The sequence below is a fragment of the Scyliorhinus canicula genome, chromosome 8 (assembly GCF_902713615.1).
Source record: "Scyliorhinus canicula chromosome 8, sScyCan1.1, whole genome shotgun sequence".
NCBI classification, from domain to species: Eukaryota; Metazoa; Chordata; class Chondrichthyes; order Carcharhiniformes; family Scyliorhinidae; genus Scyliorhinus; species Scyliorhinus canicula.
The window spans coordinates 159,637,166-159,657,666 of NC_052153.1; the positions used below are offsets into that span (position 1 = coordinate 159,637,166).

Consider the following 20,501-nt stretch of genomic DNA (forward strand, 5'->3'; position numbering starts at 1 on the left):
CTGACACCTGGGGTCCTAACACTGACACCTGGGGTCCTAACACTGACACCTGGGGTCCTAACACTGATACCTGGGGTCCTAACACTGATACCTGGGGTCCTACCACTGATACCTGGGGTCCTAACACTGATACCTGGGGTCCTACCACTGATACCTGGGGTCCTAACACTGATACCTGGGGTCCTAACGCTGACACCTGGGGTCCTAACGCTGATACCTGGGGTCCTAATACTGATACCTGGGGTCCTAACACTGATACCTGGGGTCCTAATACTGACACCTGGGGACCTAACACTGATACCTGGGGACCTAACACTGATACCTGGGGTCCTAACACTGATACCTGGGGTCCTAACACTGACACCTGGGGACCTAACACTGATACCTGGGGACCTAACACTGATACCTGGGGTCCTAACACTGATACCTGGGGTCCTAACACTGACACCTGGGGACCTAACACTGATACCTGGGGACCTAACACTGATACCTGGGGTCCTAACACTGATACCTGGGGTCCTAACACTGATACCTGGGGTCCTAACACTGATACCTGGGGACCTAACACTGATACCTGGGGTCCTAACACTGACACCTGGGGTCCTAACACTGATACCTGGGGTCCTAACACTGATACCTGGGGTCCTAACCCTGATACCTGGGGTCCCAACACTGATACCTGGGGACCGAACACTGATACCTGGGGTCCTAACACTGATACCTGGGGTCCTAACACTGATACCTGGGGACCTAACACTGATACCTGGGGTCCTAACACTGATACCTGGGGTCCTAACACTGATACCTGGGGTCCTAACACTGATACCTGGGGTCCTAACCCTGATACCTGGGGTCCTAACCCTGATACCTGGGGTCCTAACCCTGATACCTGGGGACCTAACGCTGATACCTGGGGTCCTAACACTGATACCTGGGGTCCTAACACTGATACCTGGGGTCCTAACACTGATACCTGGGGTCCTAACACTGATACCTGGGGTCCTGACACTGATACCTGTAAACCTTCCTACAGTCTGGAAAACAACCGTGCATCACTGCTTTTGAGCAGGAGTTTTAGGATGGTGTGCTTTCTCTTTCCACCATCAGAGGAGTCGGTAGTGAAAGCAACACCACCGATACTGCCTGCCTCACAGCCATTTTTTAAACATTCATCTACCTGATGTGTGTGTCACTGTCTAGACCAGCATCTATTGCCCATCCCGAATTACCTTTGACAAGGTTGTGAGGAGCTGCCTTTGAACCGCTGCAGTCCCTGTGGTGTAGGTACACCCATAGTGCTCCATCCAACCAGTGTTTATTGACTGGGAATGAAACTTCCAACCCTCAGTCCGGAGGAAGTGCCGCCTCAGAACTGCCGGCTAGTTTTATAGGGTAGGTGGGGTTTGCAGGCTGGGTAAGGTGCGATGGTGCAGAGGCCAGTAGAGGGTGCACCCATAGGGGCCAGACCTTTTGGCGGGGTTGTCACCCAGTGTTGAAAGGGGGCCATTGATGGAGCCTCACCACTTCCACTCGAGACTGGAGCAGGATCACATTCTGGGGTCCCCGCCCTCTGCCCCTGAATCCCTCCCACCAACTTGAAAATTGAGGTTGGGTGGGAAATCAGCCTTAAGTGGTCATGATTTGATCACTTAAGGAGCTCAATTTGGACATTTTCCTCACAATTCACATTGCCGTCTAGTTTTGTGTGTCAACAAATTTGGAAACATGACATTTTATCCCCACTTCCAAATCAATGATATAAATTGCAAATTGCTGAGCCCAAAGTACTGGGGCTGGATTCTCCATTTCTAAAACTAACACACCACCCCAGCCAACAAGCTGACAGCAAGACGCGCGGCACCACTCTTCACCGACGCCATGCTGGAGATCCACCTGGACGCGATGGAGAAGAGGTGGTGGACCCTGTACCCCGGCCCTGGAGGAAGGTTGCCAGCCGTTGCCATTTGCCGGGCCTGGGGCACAGGTGGCAGAAGCGGTGAGCGCCACCAGTAATATTGTCTGGACCGACCAGCGGCGCCAGAAAAGACTGCACGACAGCCTCAGGACAGCCAGGGTGAGTTGGCAGCACTGTGACCCTGGCATTAATCCCTTCCCACATACCCCTAACCCCCATCCCCCCACAACCCGGAGGGCGGCTGAACCCCCACCATGCACCACATATTGGTACCGATACCGGCCACCATGGCCAGGTGCCCTGGCCACTGAGGCCACCAGCTACCCACCCATTGGGCTGCATGCGTCGGACTGTCTAACACTGTCGTTTTGTGTTTGCTTCCCCCCCCCCCCCCCTTTGGCCTGAGGTCTAATCATCCGTCTTGTAGGATCTGCTGGTGATGGGGCTGACTTCCCGCCCCCCAGCCAGTGCCACAGCTGGAGCCCCCCCCCCGCCTCCCGTAAGCCAAGCACTGACACAGAGCAGCTCGGACGGCAGCCCTCGGCCTGAGACACCCCGGGCTCGAGTCTGGGGATGACACCGATTTCCCATCACAGCTGTGACCAACACCCTCCTCCACCATCCCAGAGACACGCACCTCGGTCAGGCACTTTAGTGAAGAGGCTCCTGGGACACTCTCTAGCGTTCACCAAACAGTTGCCCCGGTACAGCAGGTGGAGGTAGGAACACCTGAGGGTGCGGATGGTTGGAGGGTAGTCCGACCCCAGGAACTAGCTGCTGCCCAGACCGGTTTCGGGCGTCTGGAATGGACAGTCCCATTGATTGTGGAGATGCAGTAGCAGAGCCAGGGACTACATGAGGAGTTGTTGGCGAGCATCCAGCACCTGCAGGTGCAGTTGGAGGAGTCCAACCGCATGCAGGTGGTGGTGTTGGCAATGTGTGCCAACCAGGCCAACACCGCACGGGTGGAGTCCGCGGTGGAAGAATTGGGGTGATGGTTTTGGCTATGGATCAGCATGTCCAAGGCCTGGAGCATTCTGTGCTGGCACTGGCCATGGCCCAGGGCAGGGTTGCCGCCTCACAGGCAGCCATATGCGAGAGCCACCCGGATATTGCAGCAGTGCTTCCGACGGTATTCCAGTCACAGCAGGCCATGGCTGGGGACGACGGCAGCATTGCCAGGCACTGGCCAACATGGTGCAGACATAGAGGGAGGTGGCCCAGTCCCAGAGGAAGATAGCAGAGTCTCTGGCTGATGTGACACAGGCTCAGGGAATGGTGCCACAGTCAATGGGTGATGTGACACAGCCCCAGACAGAGATGGTCCACTCCCTGAGCTCCATGGTTGCCAGCACGCAGACTCTGATCGAGACCAGAGTGGGCTCCAGGAGGCGGTGAGCTTCAGAGGATAGCCTGCTCGCACACCCGCCCCCTGGAGTAGCCCGGGTGCCATCGGTCACCCCAAGGGAGGAGGAGATGATGGGCTTGTGCCGGTGACACCCGTTGGGGCAATGCTGGAGCACCACAGCACCTCATGTAACAGTGGATGCTTTGAAAGCACTGACTGGGTGAGTACAGTCTGTACAAATAACCAAGGGAACATACTGTTTGATTCGATCAGCCAATCACTGGGACGTATGGCCATCGCACCGGCACGGAAACCCAAGAGTGATTGTATATTAGGCAGAACATCTTTTTTGGGTTGAAAGTAGCAGCCTATCTGTGGCCACACGTAGCCTCAGCATGGCAGCAGCGTGAAACAGCTGCAATTTCTGAGATTCTTTGCCTTTCTAGGGCAATTTGAGGTCGACCGGTCACTTATCAAGTCTGAAAGCAGTGGCCTTGGGGAGTCTCACATTCCCATCTCCATGACAACACCCTGGCCAGAGTGGACTTGCCAACCACTGTTAAGGAATGGGTTAGAGACATTCCAATTAGATCTCTCATTGATGTTAAGTATCCAATAATTGACACTGATATGTAAAGGGGTTGCAGGTGGCTCTTGTGGCATGTGATGTGGTGATAGAGTTTTGTGCAGGGCGTGTTCAAGGAAAATAAAGGTGTTTGTGAAAAGGAGCAGAGCTCTTGACTCTTTACTCAACAACAGCCAGAAGCTAACAACCAGTCTGACCCTTTTCTCCTGTGGTACAAAAGGAAATTCTCACATATGTATTTCTTCCCAAAGAGAAAAAAGGCTTGACTGTAGCCTTTGCAGATGCTATTTGGAACTTCATGCATTGGGGCGGGATATGAAGAATATGGGAAAATTGGAATGGCTCTGTCCCTCCACTGCACCCAGGTTGCTGGCCGGGCACTACTTCAATAGCTTTTCCTTCACTCAGCAAGACCACAACATTAAACCCATATCAATGTGGCCCCAGTGAGAGCAAGGCAAAGAGCTTTGGCAACATGTCCCTCCTCTCAGCAATGTTCAAGCACTCTACTAACAAGCGACTGCAATTCACACGAATTGGAGAGTGCTATCATCATTCCAGCTACTAAACATGTCAAGTAGTGGGCACTGCTATTCATCAAAGTGATCTCATTAACTTAGTTTGGCTCTTGTTGTTCAAGCATGCCTACAAGCAAAAATAAGGCAATCCTATTCCAAACAAGATACAAATAGAGACAATAATGACATAAATGGTATGCAAAGTCCAATACAGGATTGGTATTCGGCTAGATTTCATTACAACATCCAAGCCGAGCCAATTGGGCCTCAGTGTCCCAGTGGATTTTAATTAAATTGAGCATTCCGGTCTAATACTTTCTAAATTGGCACACTTAAGTATTGGAATGTGCATCTCTGCATGGGGGTTGGGGGATATACGTGTATGTGGAATGTGAAGGAGCGAGAGATCGGAAATCTCAGATGAAGGCAACGTTATGTCCACAGGAGAGGGGATGGTGAGGAAGTGGGTCAGGGCAGGAAACAGGAGACGTTTGCAAGTGCATAGGCCCACATGCTCTCCTGGGCAAATGCGGGATTGGGTAGAAGTGATGGGGATATTTGAAACTGAGGGGTGTGCATGGATGCCTTTTTCTGACTGAGTGGTGACAGCGAATCTACTCTGAAGACTACCAGATATTCTTACTTCTCCAGTAGTTATCCTACCGATTGTCGCACGATTAATGTGGATGAAAAATGAACAGCGGCAACAGCAACTTTCAACACAAAAATGTCCCGAAGCATTTCACAGCAACATTATAAAAAACATATGGCATTGATCCACACAAGGCGATATTAGGTCAGGTGACCAAAAGAAAGGTCAAAGAGGTAGATTACAAGGAATGTGTCAAAGGAGGATAGCAAGATAGAGAAGCAGAGAGATGTTGGGAGGGAGCTTGGAACTGAGACAACTGAAGGTGCAGCCACCAATGAAGGGGCGATTAAAATGTTGGCTGGTCAAAGGCCAGAATTGGATGGACGCAGATATCTCGGAGGGCTGCAAGGCTGGAGGAGATTAGAGACAGGGACTGGCAAGGCCATGGAGGGAATTGAAAATATGGATGTGAGTTTTAACATCAAGGCATCATTTGATTGGGAGCCAATGTAAGTCAGCGAGACACAGAGGTGATGGGTGAACGAGACTTGGTGCGAGTTAAAGCATGGGCAGAGTTTTGGACAACCTCAAGTTTACAGAGAACAGAATGGGGTGGACCATCCAGGAGTGCACTGCAATAGTCAGGTCCAGATGTGTGGATGAGAGTTGCAGCAGCAGATGAACGCAGATGAAGTTGGACGATGTTAAAAGAGGTTGAAGTAATTGATCTGGGTCGTGGCACAAATATGCAGTTGGAAGCTCATCTTAGCAGGAAATTATTAATCAGTGTAAAGTCCCTTTCAGTTAACGACGCTGCACCACAGTGACTGATGGCAAGGATGATCATCAGAAAGTTACACTTACATGGGGAATTATCAACAAACAGTGGATCGATGTTGTGAAGCAGTTCAGTTCTGGGTGACGGATATCCTTCGCTGAAAGAAAGATTGAAAGAAAGATGAAATGAAGTTTACTTCAAAAACTTTGTCAACAAGAATTAGCATTTCAAATTGTTTATTCACAATTTAAGGGATGGGGACGAGAAGGTGCATATTTATTTGAGCAATCAACTCTATTAATAAGGAATTATTATTTAAGCAAATCATGTCCCTGGCCTATGTCTGTACAGTGTATCAGATTATTTTGGAATAGTAGCACTGGGTAATCAAGCTGTTAGAGACAGCCATGTTCACAGGCTTGCCTAAATAATCACATTGAGTATTATCTTTGCATTCTATCCCAATCGGATGGAACAGGGGACCCCCTAATTAATTTCTCCTTCCATGATGAGGTAATGGAGCTAAGCTAACTTGGAATGGCAATACTCTTTTAGTCATTAACGTCACTTGGATTGGACTTCGGGTGATTTCTTAATTATGGGTTTTACACCATGTGACAGTGTCTATTGGCCTGCTCAATAATATTGTGTTGTATTTTTATCCTTCTCCTGTACCACTGCCATTAAAAACAACTTATACATGCAGACATATTTTAAAACTGTCCCTTGCACATCGCGGAAGGTCACTGATGTATTAGGTATAGTAACAGGAGGTTCAAGGTGGCTTTCCATGGTCATGTCTTGTCCTTAATTGAGTTCTATCGCCTGTCTCACTATGCAACTGATATTAGGTTAAGGTATTTGCAGAGCTGTTGAGCAAGAAGATGACACTCTACTTGAACTTGGCTGAGTTTAGAAATGGGAGCAAAAAAGGGACAACAAGTGCTATAGTTCATGGCAACATAACAAAACATTGGTACCTTCTAATTCCACCATCCCCTGCCCTCCATTTATGTTGACTCTGATCTCCCTGGGCCACACAGAAGCCCTCAATTCAACAGGGCCATTGGATTATTTGTTCCAGAACTCTGCTCTCATCGGATACCCGAGGAAGTTTACAACTGTCTCCCACAAAGGATGGTCCAGGAGATGAAAGTCCTTCCAATTTTCTCACACTGTATCAAGAGGCTTCCCACAGCTGCACAGTGGTTAGCATTGCTTCCTCACAGCACCAGGGACCCAGGTTCAATTCTGACACTGTGTGGAATTTGCACATTCTCCCCGTAGCTTTCATCCGGTTTCCTCCCACACAGTCTAAAGATGTGCAGGTTAGGTGGGTTGACCATGCTAAATTGTCCCTTAGTATCCAAAGGCTAGGTGGGGTTGTGGGGGATTGGGCAGGGGAATGGGACTAGATGGGGTGCTCTTGCAGAGGATTGGTGTAAGCCTGATGGGCCGAATGGCCTCCTTCTGAACTGTAGAGTTCTATGATCTATGTATTAAGATGGAGATCGGGGATTTAGTGAATTGGGGGTCAAGGAAGCCTGAAGGAGGATACTTCTAGGATGCCTACCAGAGATAAGAACATATATATTTTTAAAAACTTGTTTGTATTGTTTTTACAAAACCACGACTAAAAAGAAGGAAAAAAAAACTAACAACTTAACAAAACAAGGTGGGATAACTATAATTTACAAGAAAAATCTATCCACAACCCATACAGTCTCCCCCCCCCCCCCCCCCCCCCCCCCCGTTTGCTGCTGACCTCCTCACTTAATGTTCCGCGAGAAAGTCAAGGAACGGTTGCCACCGCCTGGAGAACCCCAGCAAGGACCCTCTCAAGGCAAACGTTATCCTCTCCAAACTTAGAAACCCAGCCATGTCACTGACCCAAGTCTCCACACTTGGGGGTTTCGCATACCTCCACATCAACAAGAGCCGTCTCCGGGCTACCAAGGAGGCAAAGGCCAAGACTCCGGCCTCTTTCGGCTCTTGCACTCCCGGATCTTCTGACACTCCAAATATCGCTATCCCCAGACTCGGCTTTACCAGAGTGTCCAAGACCTTGGACATAGGCTTTGCAAAGCCTCGCCAATATTCGTTAAGCGCCGGGCATGCACAGAACATATGGACATGGTTGGCTGGGTTCCCTGAACACCTCACACACCTGTCCTCCACCCCAAAGAACTTGCTCATTCTCGCCACTGTCATATGCGCCCGGTGCACCACCTTAAACTGAACCAGGCTAAGCCTGGCACAAGATGAGGAGGAATTGACCCTGCCCAGGGCGTCAGCCCACAGGCCCTCATCCAGCTCCTCACCCAGCTCCTCCTCCCACTTGCCTTTCAGCTCTTCCACCGAGGCCTCCTCCACCTCCTGCAGCTCCTGGTATATGTCTGATACCTTACCATCCTCTACCCACACGCCCGAGACCACCCTGTCCTGTATCCTCCGGGCTGGTAGCAGCGGAAATTCCCCCACCTGCTTCCTCACGAAAGCCCGGACCTGCAAGGTATTCCCTGGGGGCAACCCAAATTTCTCCTCCAGCGCCTTCAGGCTAGCAAAAGTCCCGGGATGAACCTGTGATTGTTCCGTATCGGGGTCCAGACTGAGGCCCCTACCTCCCCGCTGTGCCATCTCCACTTACCCCAGATCCTCAGTGCTGCCATCATCACCGAGCTCGTGGTGTACCGTGTCGGTGGGAGCGGCAGCGGTGCCGCTATCAATGCCCCCAAGCTGGTATCCCTACAAAACGCCACCTCCAGCTCTTCCATCCCCCCCCCCCCCGCGCTCTACTACCCATTTCCGAATCATGGATATGTTCGCTGCCCAATAATAGCTGCAGAGGTTCGGCAGCGCCAGCCCACCCCACCCCCGACTACGCTCTAATTACAGTCTTTTATCGAACAAGAATCTGGGGAGGACCGTCATCTTCACGGACTGCACCCTGCCCGCCAAGGAAAGCGGGAGCATGTCCCACTTCTTAAAGTCCCCCTCCATCTGATCCACAAGCCGCGTTAGGTTGAGCTTGTGCAGGGCATCCCAACTCTTAGCCACCTGAATACCCAAATAGCGAAAGCTCCTCTCCACCATTTTAAGTGGTAGCTCTGCCAGTCTCTTTTCCTGGCCCCTCGCATGTATCACAAAAAGCTCGCTTTTCCCGACATTCAACTTATACTCCGAAAAGTCCCCAAAATCTATTAGGATTTGCATGATCTTCCCCATCCCCTCCACCGGATCTGAAATATACAGGAGCAGGTAATCCCCGTACAGTGAAACCCGATGCTCCTCCCCCCCGAACCAGCCTCCTCCAGTTTCTGGACATCCTCATAGCCATGGCCAACGGCTCGATTGCCAGGGCAAACAGCAGGGGGGACAGGGGGCACCCCTGCCTCGTTCCTCGATGCAGCCTAAAGTACTCCGACCACAGTCGGTTCGTGGACACACTCGCTACAGGGGCCGGATACAGTAATTTGACCCACCCTATGAATTCTTCACCAAATCCAAATCTGCCCAGCACTTCCCACAGATACTCCCACTCCACCCGATCGAAGGCTTTCTCCACATCCATTGCCGCCACCACTTCTGCATCCCCTCCTTCCGAGGGCATCATGATCACATTCAGGAGCCTCCGCACATTGTGTTCAACTGCCTGTCCTTGACCCAGTCTGGTCCTCATTGACCACTCCCAGGACACAGTCTACATTAAGGAGCGATATCGGCCTGTAGGAGCCACATTGCAATGGGTCCTTATCTTGTTTCAGGATGAGCGAAATCAAGGCCCGCAACATCATTGGAGGACGGGTTCCCCTTTCCTTAACCTCATTGAAGGTTCTCAACAACAGCAGGCTCAAAAGCTCTGAGATTTCCTATAGACTTCTACAGGATATCCGTCCGGTCCCGGGGCCTTGCCCGACTGCATACCCTCCAAACCCTTAACCAATTCCTCCAACTCAATCGGGGCCCCTAATCCCTCTACTAGCTCCTTCTCCACCTTCGGAAACCTCAGTTGGTCCAAGAATTGCTTCATCCCTTCCCTCCCCTCCGGGGGTTCTGACTCATACAGTTTACCATAAAAATCCTTGAAGACCTCATTGATCCTTTCCGAGCTCAGGACCGTGTTACCCCCCATCCCTAATTCCCCCAATTTCCATGGCCACCTCTCTCTTCCGCAGTTGGTGAGCCAGCATCCTACTTGCCTTCTCCCCATACTCGTACACTGCTCCCTGTACCTTCCTCAACTGAGCCTCAGCCTTCCCCGTGGTCAGCAAGTCAAACTCCGTCTGCAGGCTCCTCCGCTCCTTTAGCAGCCCCTCCTTGGGGGACTCCGCATACCTCCTGTCCACCCAGAGCACCTCCCCCACTAATCTCTCCCTCTCTATCCTATCCCTCTTTTCTCTGTGGGCCCTGATAGAAATTAGCTCCCCCCTGATAACTGCCTTCAGCGCCTCCCAGACCATACTCACTGAAACCTCCCCTGTATCATTGGTCGCCACATAGCTTTGGATACTCCTCCTAATCCGCCCACAGACCTCCTCATCCGCCAATAGTCCTACATCCAGTCTCCACAGAGGATGTTTGCCTCTCTCCGCCCCCAGCCCCAACTCCAACCAGTGCAGAGCATGGTCCGAAATCGCAATGGCCGAGTACTCTACCTCCTCCACTCTCGGGATTAGCGCCCTGCTCACCACGAAAAAAATCGATCCGCGAGTACGCCTTGTGCACATGGGAGAAGAATATCCACCGCAATACCCCCCACCTCAAATGCCACCCGTTTGCTCACCAAGATTGCGACCCCCCCCTGGTCTTCGCATCTAGCCCCGAGTGAAAGACGTGCCCCACCCATCCCTTCCTCAGCCTGGTTTAATCCGTGATCTTCAGGTGCGTTTCTTGCAGCATGGCTACGTCTGCCTTTAGCCCGTTTAAGTGCGAAAACACACGGGCCCTCTTGCACGGCTCATTCAGGCCCCTCACGATCCACATGATCAGCCTGGTTGGAGGGTTGATTTACGCAGCCCCAGCCCCCCCCCACCCGCCTAACCATCCCCTTTTTTAGTCCAGCCATGTGTCCGCGCCTCCCGCACACTCCAGCCCCCCAGCCGGAGGCTCCCCGTCACGACTCCCCCTTTGACTCCGAAAGTTGCTTCCCCTGCAGCCAGCAAAGCAGCATCCCAGCCCTCTTCCCCCCCCCCCCCACCCACCACCCGCTCTCCCAAGTCAAGAATCCACTGAACCCCACTTCTCTCCCCCCCCCCCCATTGCTCTCCCGTAAGTCAGCTGACTCATGCTGACCCCGGCCGCTCCCGCCTCTACCTCCAATCCCACTGTTGGCTCCCTCTACGCGTCTCCAACCTCCCCCACCGCTCCCAAACAAGTGAGGGAGGGAGAGAGAGAGCCCCCCCCCACCCACCCACCCATATTCTCGTGTGTCAAGAAAGAAGTGCTATCCCCAATGACGAGCAACTCCCCCCACCCCGCGAACTGCTCTCGCTGTCCGGCCCGTCCTCACTGCCTGTCACGCAGCTCTATACGAACAGCAAACAGACCCAGAACCTCGAGGGCCCAGAACAAAGGGGCAAAAAAAAAAAAGAAAACTCGGGGGAAAACCAACATAACACCGTCCCCTCCAGCCCAGACCGCCCCACCGGGGTGCCCCCAACAACATACAGCTATCCATTAATTCAAGTCCAGCTTCTCGTTCTTAATAAAAGTCCACGCCTCATTCGGTGTATTGAAATAATGGTGCCGGTCTTGGTACGTGACCCACAGCCTCGCCGTTTGTAGCAGCCCGAACTTCACCCCTTTGCTGTGGAGGACCGCCTTGACCCGGTTGAGTCCCGCACGCCTCTTAGCCAGCTCTGCACCCCAGTCTTGGTAGATACGGATCTCGCAGTTCTTCCACTTCGCTCCTTCTTCGCCCATCGCAGGACACACTCCTTATCGGTGAAGAGGTGGAATCTTACCACCATAGCTCTCGGCGGCTCGTTCGCCCTAGGCCTCCTTGCCAGGACTCTGTGCGCCCCGTCCAGCTCCAGGAAGGCCCCCGCGCCCATCAGCGTACCCAGCATCGTGGTCACATACGCCCCAGCATCCGACCCCTCCACGCCTTCAGGGAGACCCAGAATCCGCAGGTTCTGCCTCCTCGACCTATTTTCAAGGTCTTTCAGCTTCTCCTGCCATCTTTTGTGCAGGGCTGCGTGCGCCTCCACTCTAACCGCCAGGCCCAAAATCTCGTCCTCATTGTCAGAGGCCTTTTGCTGCACCTCCTTAATCGCCGTCCCCTGCATCTTCTGGGTCTCCACCAACCTTTCAATAGAAGCTTTCATTGGGGCCAGCATTTCCGCTTTTAACTCCGTGAAGCAGCTTCTAAGAAACTCCTGCTGCTCCCGTGACCACTGGGCCCACGCTGCCTGATCCGTGCCGGCCGCCATCTTGCCTTTTTGCGCCCGTTCTCCTCTCTTCTCCAAAGCCGCTTTTTTGATCGCCCCACTCCTGGTCCACTCCATACAGCGCTGGGGGACCCTCACTGTTTCCTTCCCAAACCGAAATTCGTCGACCAAGTGCCGCTGGAGTTCCATACAATGGCCCAAAAGTCCGTTGTCGGCAGGAGCTGCCGACCGTGCGACCCATAGCCGCAACCGGAAGTCCCCTAGTATCTTGGTGTCTGGGTGTCTCACTTTGTTTTATAATGTTCCTGTGAAGTTGGCTGGGATGATTTATGATGTTAAAGATGTTATATAAATAGAAGTTGTTGTTGTTGACTGTAACCCTGACCTCCTGTTTTACAATATCCCACTGCGAGTTTGCAGCCTCTCTAGAGACGGCGGCCGTTAACTCAGGCCTGTCACCGGGAGTGGGCCACAAATGCCCCCCCCCCCTCGATGCAAACCCGGGCCCGGAACCTTATTGGGGTTTGCAGCCTCCACCGGGTTTCAGTGAAGCCTCCCGGCCGAGTCCCAGAACATATTCTTTTGTACAGGGGCTTTCACATGTTCCAAAGTGAAAGGCCATATTTGCATTTACGTTGCATTTACCTCAAAATTTCCCCCAAATGTGTTTCACAACTTTTAAAGTGTAGTCACGGTTTAATCCAAGATCTACCACAGTCTATTTGTGCACAGCAAGATTTCACAAACTGCAATGTGATTATGCCCAGGTGATGTGTTTGGTGATGTTGGTTATGGAGTGTGTGTGTTGATCAGGACGTGGGGGTGAAAGCCTCTGCGTTTCATCCAAATTGTGCGATGGGATCTTTTGTGAACGGAGCCTCAGTTTAATGTCTCACCTGCAAGGTGACATCTCAAAATGACAGCACTTCCTTCATTGAAGTCATTCACATCCAATGAATTATTTCAAAATGAGATAAGAGTTTCAAATTCGAGGGGTTTAAACCACCAAAAACAAACAGTCATTGGCCAAGCTGCAGAACCATTTTTGCTGCAAAACCAAGTTCTAAATTTCAAATTCATCACCAGAATTGGTCTCATTTGACATTACTGTGGCAATCACTAAAAAGAAAATAATTTCACTACAAATCAACAGATGCTAAAAACTTCCCCCAGCAAGCATATACACTAACCTTGCTTAGAAACAAACCCAGCATTGTTCACCCAATCGGTCATTTACAGCACAACAGTGGAGCCTACTGTAACAAGGTTAATTCACACATTCCTAGAGCACTACGAAACTTAGTTGTTCAGAGGTCACAAGGGAGGGATTGCCGTAAAACCCTCGTTTACATGCTACCACATACCAATTTGAACTCTCATTTTGAGAAGAGAGTCACCGAGTTAATAGATAACAAAACAAACTGTTCCTTCAGTGACCCGCCTTTGTGCTTGGAACATTCTCTCGCGTCTGCCAAGGTGTAACATTTATTAATGACCATTTTGATTCGCGATCAACAGGGATGACACCAGAAACGTGTTGGTGTACACATTAGGGAAAGGACAGTCAGACTGGAGGAGGGATTTAACTAAATGGGAACAAAGTCCCATAGCGAGCGCGTTTAGCCGGGTGTTTCCTGATGCCTGCAATGCCGAGAAACACAACGTAATGAAACGTCACTTGGGCTAGTTTGGGAACCTCAGCGGGGAACGAGTGGCTGAGGTCGCACATCGCCATGTTTTCTGCACTGCTCGCTCCCGGAACTCCTCGGAGCAGCGAGAGACCAGGATGCCATTTTTAAATCTTTGTGATCTCACAAGACCACAACGTGACCACAGACCTCCCCCTACCTCCCAAGCCTTAAAAATGTGTTCACTAGAGCCCAAAGTGTCAGTCATCCAGACCTTTTAAAGTATCAATTGCCGAAATTGCAAGCACATGAAACGTTTTTATCCTGTGTAAATAAACACTGTGAAATTAACAGAAGAAATCAGAGATCCAGAGCTGTCAAGCAAATAATATATTCCCTGGGACACAGCTACTTAAGCACTCTAATATCTAGACTCTTAGCTAAGCCTAATTATGCATTCTTGACTCAGCCGATATGAATGGGAATGAAAGTGCCACAGTGGGATGGGCCAGAAAATCCAATCCTAAGGTTTGCACCACCTCTGTGGCACTGTTACCCACGACACTTCGAAAGCCTTCCTATCTCCATTAAAGTTTGGAAGGACTGGAACATGCCTACCTCAACAATGGAGGAGGCCATGTCTGGACTGCAGGCTCGTGCCCTGAATCAGCCAGCATCTTTAAATGGCCCAGTTGAAAATTAGAAACCATGGAAATGGGGTCATGGACACCATCTTCACTCCTCCAAGGAGTCTCCCCAATTCCCAGGAAAATCCAGACCTTTGTCCTTAAAAGGGGATAGAATAGATCTGGCTGTTCCTCCTCCCCGTTGTCATGATATACACACAGGTATATGATGGTGCACAGACAGGCAGTGATTGACATACAGGATGACCAGTGAACACACAGAACACAGCAGCCAATCACCAGACAGGACACGACCACTATAAAGCCAGAGGGCACTAGTTTTCCCGCTCTCTCGGGATCCAGCCTCTGAGACAGACAGAGCCCGTGAGCAGCAACCAGAACATACACCATGTGGTAGTCAGTTAGTCTGGTCAGGTTAGCCTCAGGTCTCCAGTCAAGTCAGCATCGTGTCAACTCACAGTTAAAGTATGTATGATAGTTAAGAGTTCAATAAAATCGAGTTGCATTTCTTCAAGTGTTGGAAGCCTGTCTCTCTCACTGCTGCAGTAAACGCAGTCCTCGCAGACCCAGCTTACCCAACACATCACCCATCACCCTCCTTTTAGTGCAGGTCTCTTCTGCAGGCATAATATTTTCCAGCTGAATGGAGCGAGCAAATGACCTTTCAAAAATGCTGTTCTTGATTTGAATGTACTTGGCAAAAATAGCAGACAGTGAAAATATAAATTACAGGAAAGGACCCATCAATGTCTCATCATTTTTTTAAAATAGCAATTGAATTAAAAGATTTATTTTGCCTAACTTTCTACCATTCATTAATCAGCCTTCCACGGTAGCTTAGTTCACATATTTATTACCCATTGTGTCAAACCGTTCTGCCCCTTTTCTGCCTCAAGTGTACTTATCGACTGAGCATCCACAGGTCTCTAAGGTACAACATTCCAAAGAGACTCAAGCCCTCTGAGCAAACACATTTCTCCTCATCTCAGTCCTAAATGACCAACCCCTTTCCTGAATTTATTGGCACGATTCTCTAGCCTCGATACGCTGTCGCTCAAGCAGGTCGGTGAACAGCAGACATGAACCGTGCCAGGTGCCAAACAGTTTGTGATTCAACCGGCCCACTCCCGTAGGCAAAATCAGGATCCTGCTGTGGCATGGCGAAAAACCAATTATCACCACTTCCGCCAAATTTCTTTTTTGTTGTCCAGGCACTGGAGAAGACAGTGGAAGAGCAGGCGGATTTCCAAACGGTAGTGGATGTGGAAATTAGTAAGTTGAAGGAGCAGCAAGCAAGGCTGATGGACAAGCTGGAGGACCTGGAAAACAGGTCTCGCCTGCAGAATCTGAGAATCATTGGGCTCCCGGAGGGGGCCGAGGGAGTGGATGCCACGGCATGTGTGGCAGACATGCTGCAGAAGCTGGTGGGGGATGATTTCTTCCCGCATCCGTTGGAGCTGGACAGGGCACACAGAGTGCAGGCGAGGCAGCCACGAGGGGGGAGGGGGGGGGGGGGCTCCCCGGGCGATGGTGGTCAGGTTCCATAGGTTTGTGGACAAGGAGCGGGTTCTACAGTGGGCCAAGAGCACGAGGAGCTGCTCATGGAACAACAGTGTCCTGCGCATGTACAAGGATCTGAGCCAGGAGGTGGCCAGAAGGAGGGCAGCCTACAGACAAATTAAAGAGATTCTGTTTAAAAAGGTCAAGTTCGGGCTACTTTTCCCGGCGTGGCTTTGGGTCACATACCGGGAACAGCAACATTATTTTGACGACCCGGAGGAAGCGATGGACTTCAGTAAGGGGCATGGACTGGTGCCAAACTGAGGACCCATGGACTCAAGTTAGAGTGTGCTAAGGGATGTCTGCAGTTGTTCACAGGTTGCCCTTCGTGAAGCGATGTCGTTCGGCATACTCTTTTATTTAAAACGGGGGGCGTTCTTGTGTTTGCCTGTTTTGAAAGTTTTAAAGTTAAAGCCAAAGTGATAGTTAAAGTTTAAGTTGTTGGGTGCTGGGGGGCTGTTCGGGTTCTCTTTGCTTTTTTTTCTTCTGGGAATGTTGTTTTGTTCTTTGTTTGTTTTCTCTCTGTCTCGGCCCCAGAGCGATTGCTCGAACAGGGCTGTTCTGTGGGGGGTGGTGTTGATGGGTGGGGGGGGGGCACAATAGGTGGGAGACATGGTGGCGCCGGAGTTGAGAGCCACCAGGCTAGCTGCTTTGAGCTAGTCAACGGGAGTGAGGTGGGGGGTGTGTATACAGCCAGTATATGGCAGGGGTTAGGTTTCAAGGGGTTGTTGCTGGGGAGGGGGGAATCTGCTAACGAGGGAGGTGATCTGCTGACGAGGGAGGGAACTGAACCGGGTAACGGGGAAGAGGTCGGGGGGTGAGAGCTGCCAAGAGGCAGACCAGGGAAGGCGCGGCACATGGGCAGGGGGTGGGCCCAAGAAGGGGGGTGGCTGAGAGATAATTTCAATAAATATATAAAATTCTTGAAGGCCAATCTAAGAAGGCTACTCAATGTGATTATGATGCCCCCGGAGGGCAGAGAGGTGGAGGTAGTGGTGGCAATGGATGCCGAAAAGGCTTTTGACCAGGTGGAGTGGGACTATTTATGGGAGGTGCTGGGACAATTTGGGTATGGGGAGGGCTTTGTGGACTGGGTTAAACTGCTATATCAGGCCCCAGAGAATATAGGCCCATCCTCCTTGATCACACTTCAAATAATAGCCCTCTTATCCCAAAAACCAATCTAGTGAACCTTTGTTCACTAGGGGCTTTTCACAGTAACTTCATTGAAGCCTACTTGTGACAATAAGTTATTATTATACTTTCAAGATAAGTATATTCTCTCTTGGTTAAAGTGACCAAACCTTGTACAGATGTGATTTCGCCAAAGCCTTATAAAATAGCAGAGCATCATCCTTATTTTTATACTTCAGCTCCCTTATAGGAATGGCTAATGTACATTTGCCTTTCTAATTGCCTGCTGTACATGCATATTACCTTTTTGTGATTAGTGTACATGGACACTCAAATCCCTCTGCAGAGCAACATTTACCAGTCTCTCCCCTTTTCAAAACAAAATGATCTTTTTCAGTTTTCCCTTTCAGAGTGGATAATTACAGATTTCTCCACATTTTACTCCATCTTCCATCTACCTTCCCAAAAGCTTAACCAGTCTGAACCCTTTTATAGCCTCTTTGTGCCTCCCCACAACATACTTGTCCACCTAGGTTTCATCATTGCCAAGCTTGGATATATGACACTCACTACCCTCAGCCAGATTATTGATGCGGATTGTAAATAGCTGAAGTTCAAGCATTGATCCTTGTGATACTCCACTGGTTACAACCTACTACCCCGAAATTGACTTGTTGTTCAGTCCATTAAGAGATCCTTGATCCGGTACGGCACGGTGGTGCAGTGGTTAGCACTGCTGCCTCACGGTGCCGAGGACCCGATTTCAATCTCGGCCCTGGGTCACTGTCCGTGTGGAATTTGCACATTGTCCCTGTGTCTGCGTGGGTCTTACCACCACAACCCAAAAGATGTACAGGGTCGGTGGATTGGGCATGCTAAATTGCCCCTAAATTGAAAAAAAAATAGAATTGGGTACATCAAATTTAAAAAAAAAAAGATCCTTGATCCAGGTTACCCCAAACGCTTGATTCCTAATCTTGTGCAACAATCAAGCGACGTGGTATCTTATTGAATTCTCTGCTGGCAGTATTCTCCGTTTTGCCGGCAGCGCACCCTGCAGGCGGCATGGGTGCCTACAACGGGAAATCCCATTGGCCAGCGGCAGGAAGAGAGAATCCCGCTCCCAGTGACAGCACGCCGCTGAGAAACATGCGGCTGGGGAGGCGGAGAATTCACCCCTTACCTACCCGGACCTTTAAAAACAAACCCTCGACAAAACACACTTTCCCTTTCATAAGGTCATGATGCCTTTTCCTAATCACATGGTGTTTTTCCAAGCGTACTGCTAACATATCTTCAATAATAGTTGTGTTGCATTTTCCCGATTATTATTGATGTCAGGTGAAATTACTTGTAAATTCTGTATTTGCCCATTTTCTCTCTCCCTTTTTTGAATGGCAAGGTTACATTTGATACCTTCCAATTCACAGGATCATTCTAGGATCCAAGGAATTTCAGAAGATTGAAAACAATGCATCCACTTTATCTGTAGACACCCATTTTAAAACTCCAGGATGGAGGTCATCAGATTGATTTTTATTCCCATTAATTTCTCCAGTATTTATTTATTTTATAATAATAATAATAATCTTTATTATCACAAGTAGCTTACAGTGTTACTGCACTGAAGTTATTGTGAAAAGCCCCTAGTCGCCACATTCCAGCGCCTGTTCGGGTACACAGAGGGAGAATTCTGAATGTCCAAATTACCCAACAGCACATCTTTCAGGACTTGTGGGAAGAAACCGGAGCACCCGGAGGAAACCCACACAGCCACAGGGAGAACGTGCAGACTCCACACAGACAGTGATCCAAGCCGGGAATCGAACCTGGGACCCTGGAGCTATGAAGCAACAGTGCTAACCAATGCGCTGCCCATACGTTTTATTAAGTTCTTCAGGCTTAATCCCCACAATTTCCATTTGTTCTTTATTTCTTCTACTGTGAAGACAGATGTAAAATATTTGTTTAATGTCTATGCCATTACCTTATTCCTTGTTATAATTCTCCTGTCTCTGGAAGAGACCCATGCTTACCTTTGCTAACCTCTTTCTTTCCTAAATACCTGTAACATTTCTTGCAATCAGTTTTTACATTTGCAACTATACGCTCAGAATTTAATCTTCTCCCTCTTTATTAATCACCCTGTTGCTGATTTCTGAACCTGCCGGATCTTCAGGTTCGCTACTCTTTCGGCAAGCCTCCACTTTTAATCTAATTCTTTTCTTTCACTTCTCTTCGTCAAGGTTTGATTTTCCAGTGACGTTTTTATTCCTCAAGATGCAAGTTCATTGAGAATATTGAATTATTACTTCAAATATTTGCTGCGGCCTATCTGCTGCCCTTTAGTTTAATTTCCCAAGCTATGGGCAGCAGGGTAGCATGGTGGTTAGCATAAATGCTTCACAGCTCCAGGGTCCCAGGTTCGATTCCCGGCTGGGTCACTGTCTGTGTGGAGTCTGCACGTCCACCCCCTGTGTGCGTGGGTTTCCTCTGGGTGCTCCGGTTTCCTCCCACAGTCCAAAGATGTGTGGGTTAGGTGGATTGGCCATGCTAAATTGCCCGTAGTGTCCTAATAAAAGTAAGGTTAAGGGGGGGGTTGTTGGGTTATGGGTATAGGGTGGATACGTGGGTTTGAGTAGGGTGATCATGGCTCGGCACAACATTGAGGGCCGAAGGGCCTGTTCTGTGCTGTACTGTTCTATGTTCTATGTACCGCAGCCAACTCACCCCTCAATATCTCCAGAACTGGCTTGCTTAAATTTAAAACCCAGTTTTGCCCTTAACCCCATCATTTTCAAAATTAATGAAGCTGTCCTAAGTTATAATGAACCCCCCCCCCCTCTCAGGGTCCCTCACTGTTTTTTAAAATGTTTTGTTTTTACAAATATGTAAATTAAAAACAGTATCATACACAACACACTCCACAGTTTGTACAATTTTCCCCCTTTTTATCCCCTACCCCCTCCCATCCCCTGCGACGAACCATTCCTCAAACATCGTGATGATCATCCCCCACCGTGTCCTGAAGCTCTCCTCCGACCCTTTCAACTCAAATGTGATCTTTGCCAACTGGAGGAAGTTATACAAGCCCCACAGTCAGGCCGCCATCTCCAGCGGCGTATCCGACCTCCAACTCAGCCGAGTAATTAGAGAAGCGAAGGCCACCACATCGGCCCGGCCCCCTTCCCGGCATCAGCTCCGGGTTTTCCGATACCCCAAACATCTCCACCATTGGGTCCGGCCTGATCTCCACCCCCACAATTTCAGATAATGTCCTTCGAGTGGGAGCTGCCACGCTGGCAGGTAATGTGGTGCACGGAGGTGAGGTGGGGGAGGAGGCCGTGAGAGGTGGCAAGGTTGGGGGGGGGGGGGGGGGGGGGGAGAGAAGAGGGAGGAAGGGGAG

At 50.1% G+C, this 20,501-nt stretch overlaps 1 protein-coding gene across 1 annotated transcript in view; it reads right to left on the minus strand.

Moving 5' to 3' along the window:
• The window catches only part of arsb (arylsulfatase B), a 107,198-nt gene that overhangs the window by 19,508 nt on the left and 67,189 nt on the right, over window positions 1-20,501 (minus strand). Inside the window, exon 6 of the mRNA XM_038805558.1 lies at window positions 5,824-5,894. Within this exon, the coding sequence (XP_038661486.1) occupies window positions 5,824-5,894 (71 nt within the window). The remainder of the gene's footprint in view (window positions 1-5,823; window positions 5,895-20,501) is intronic.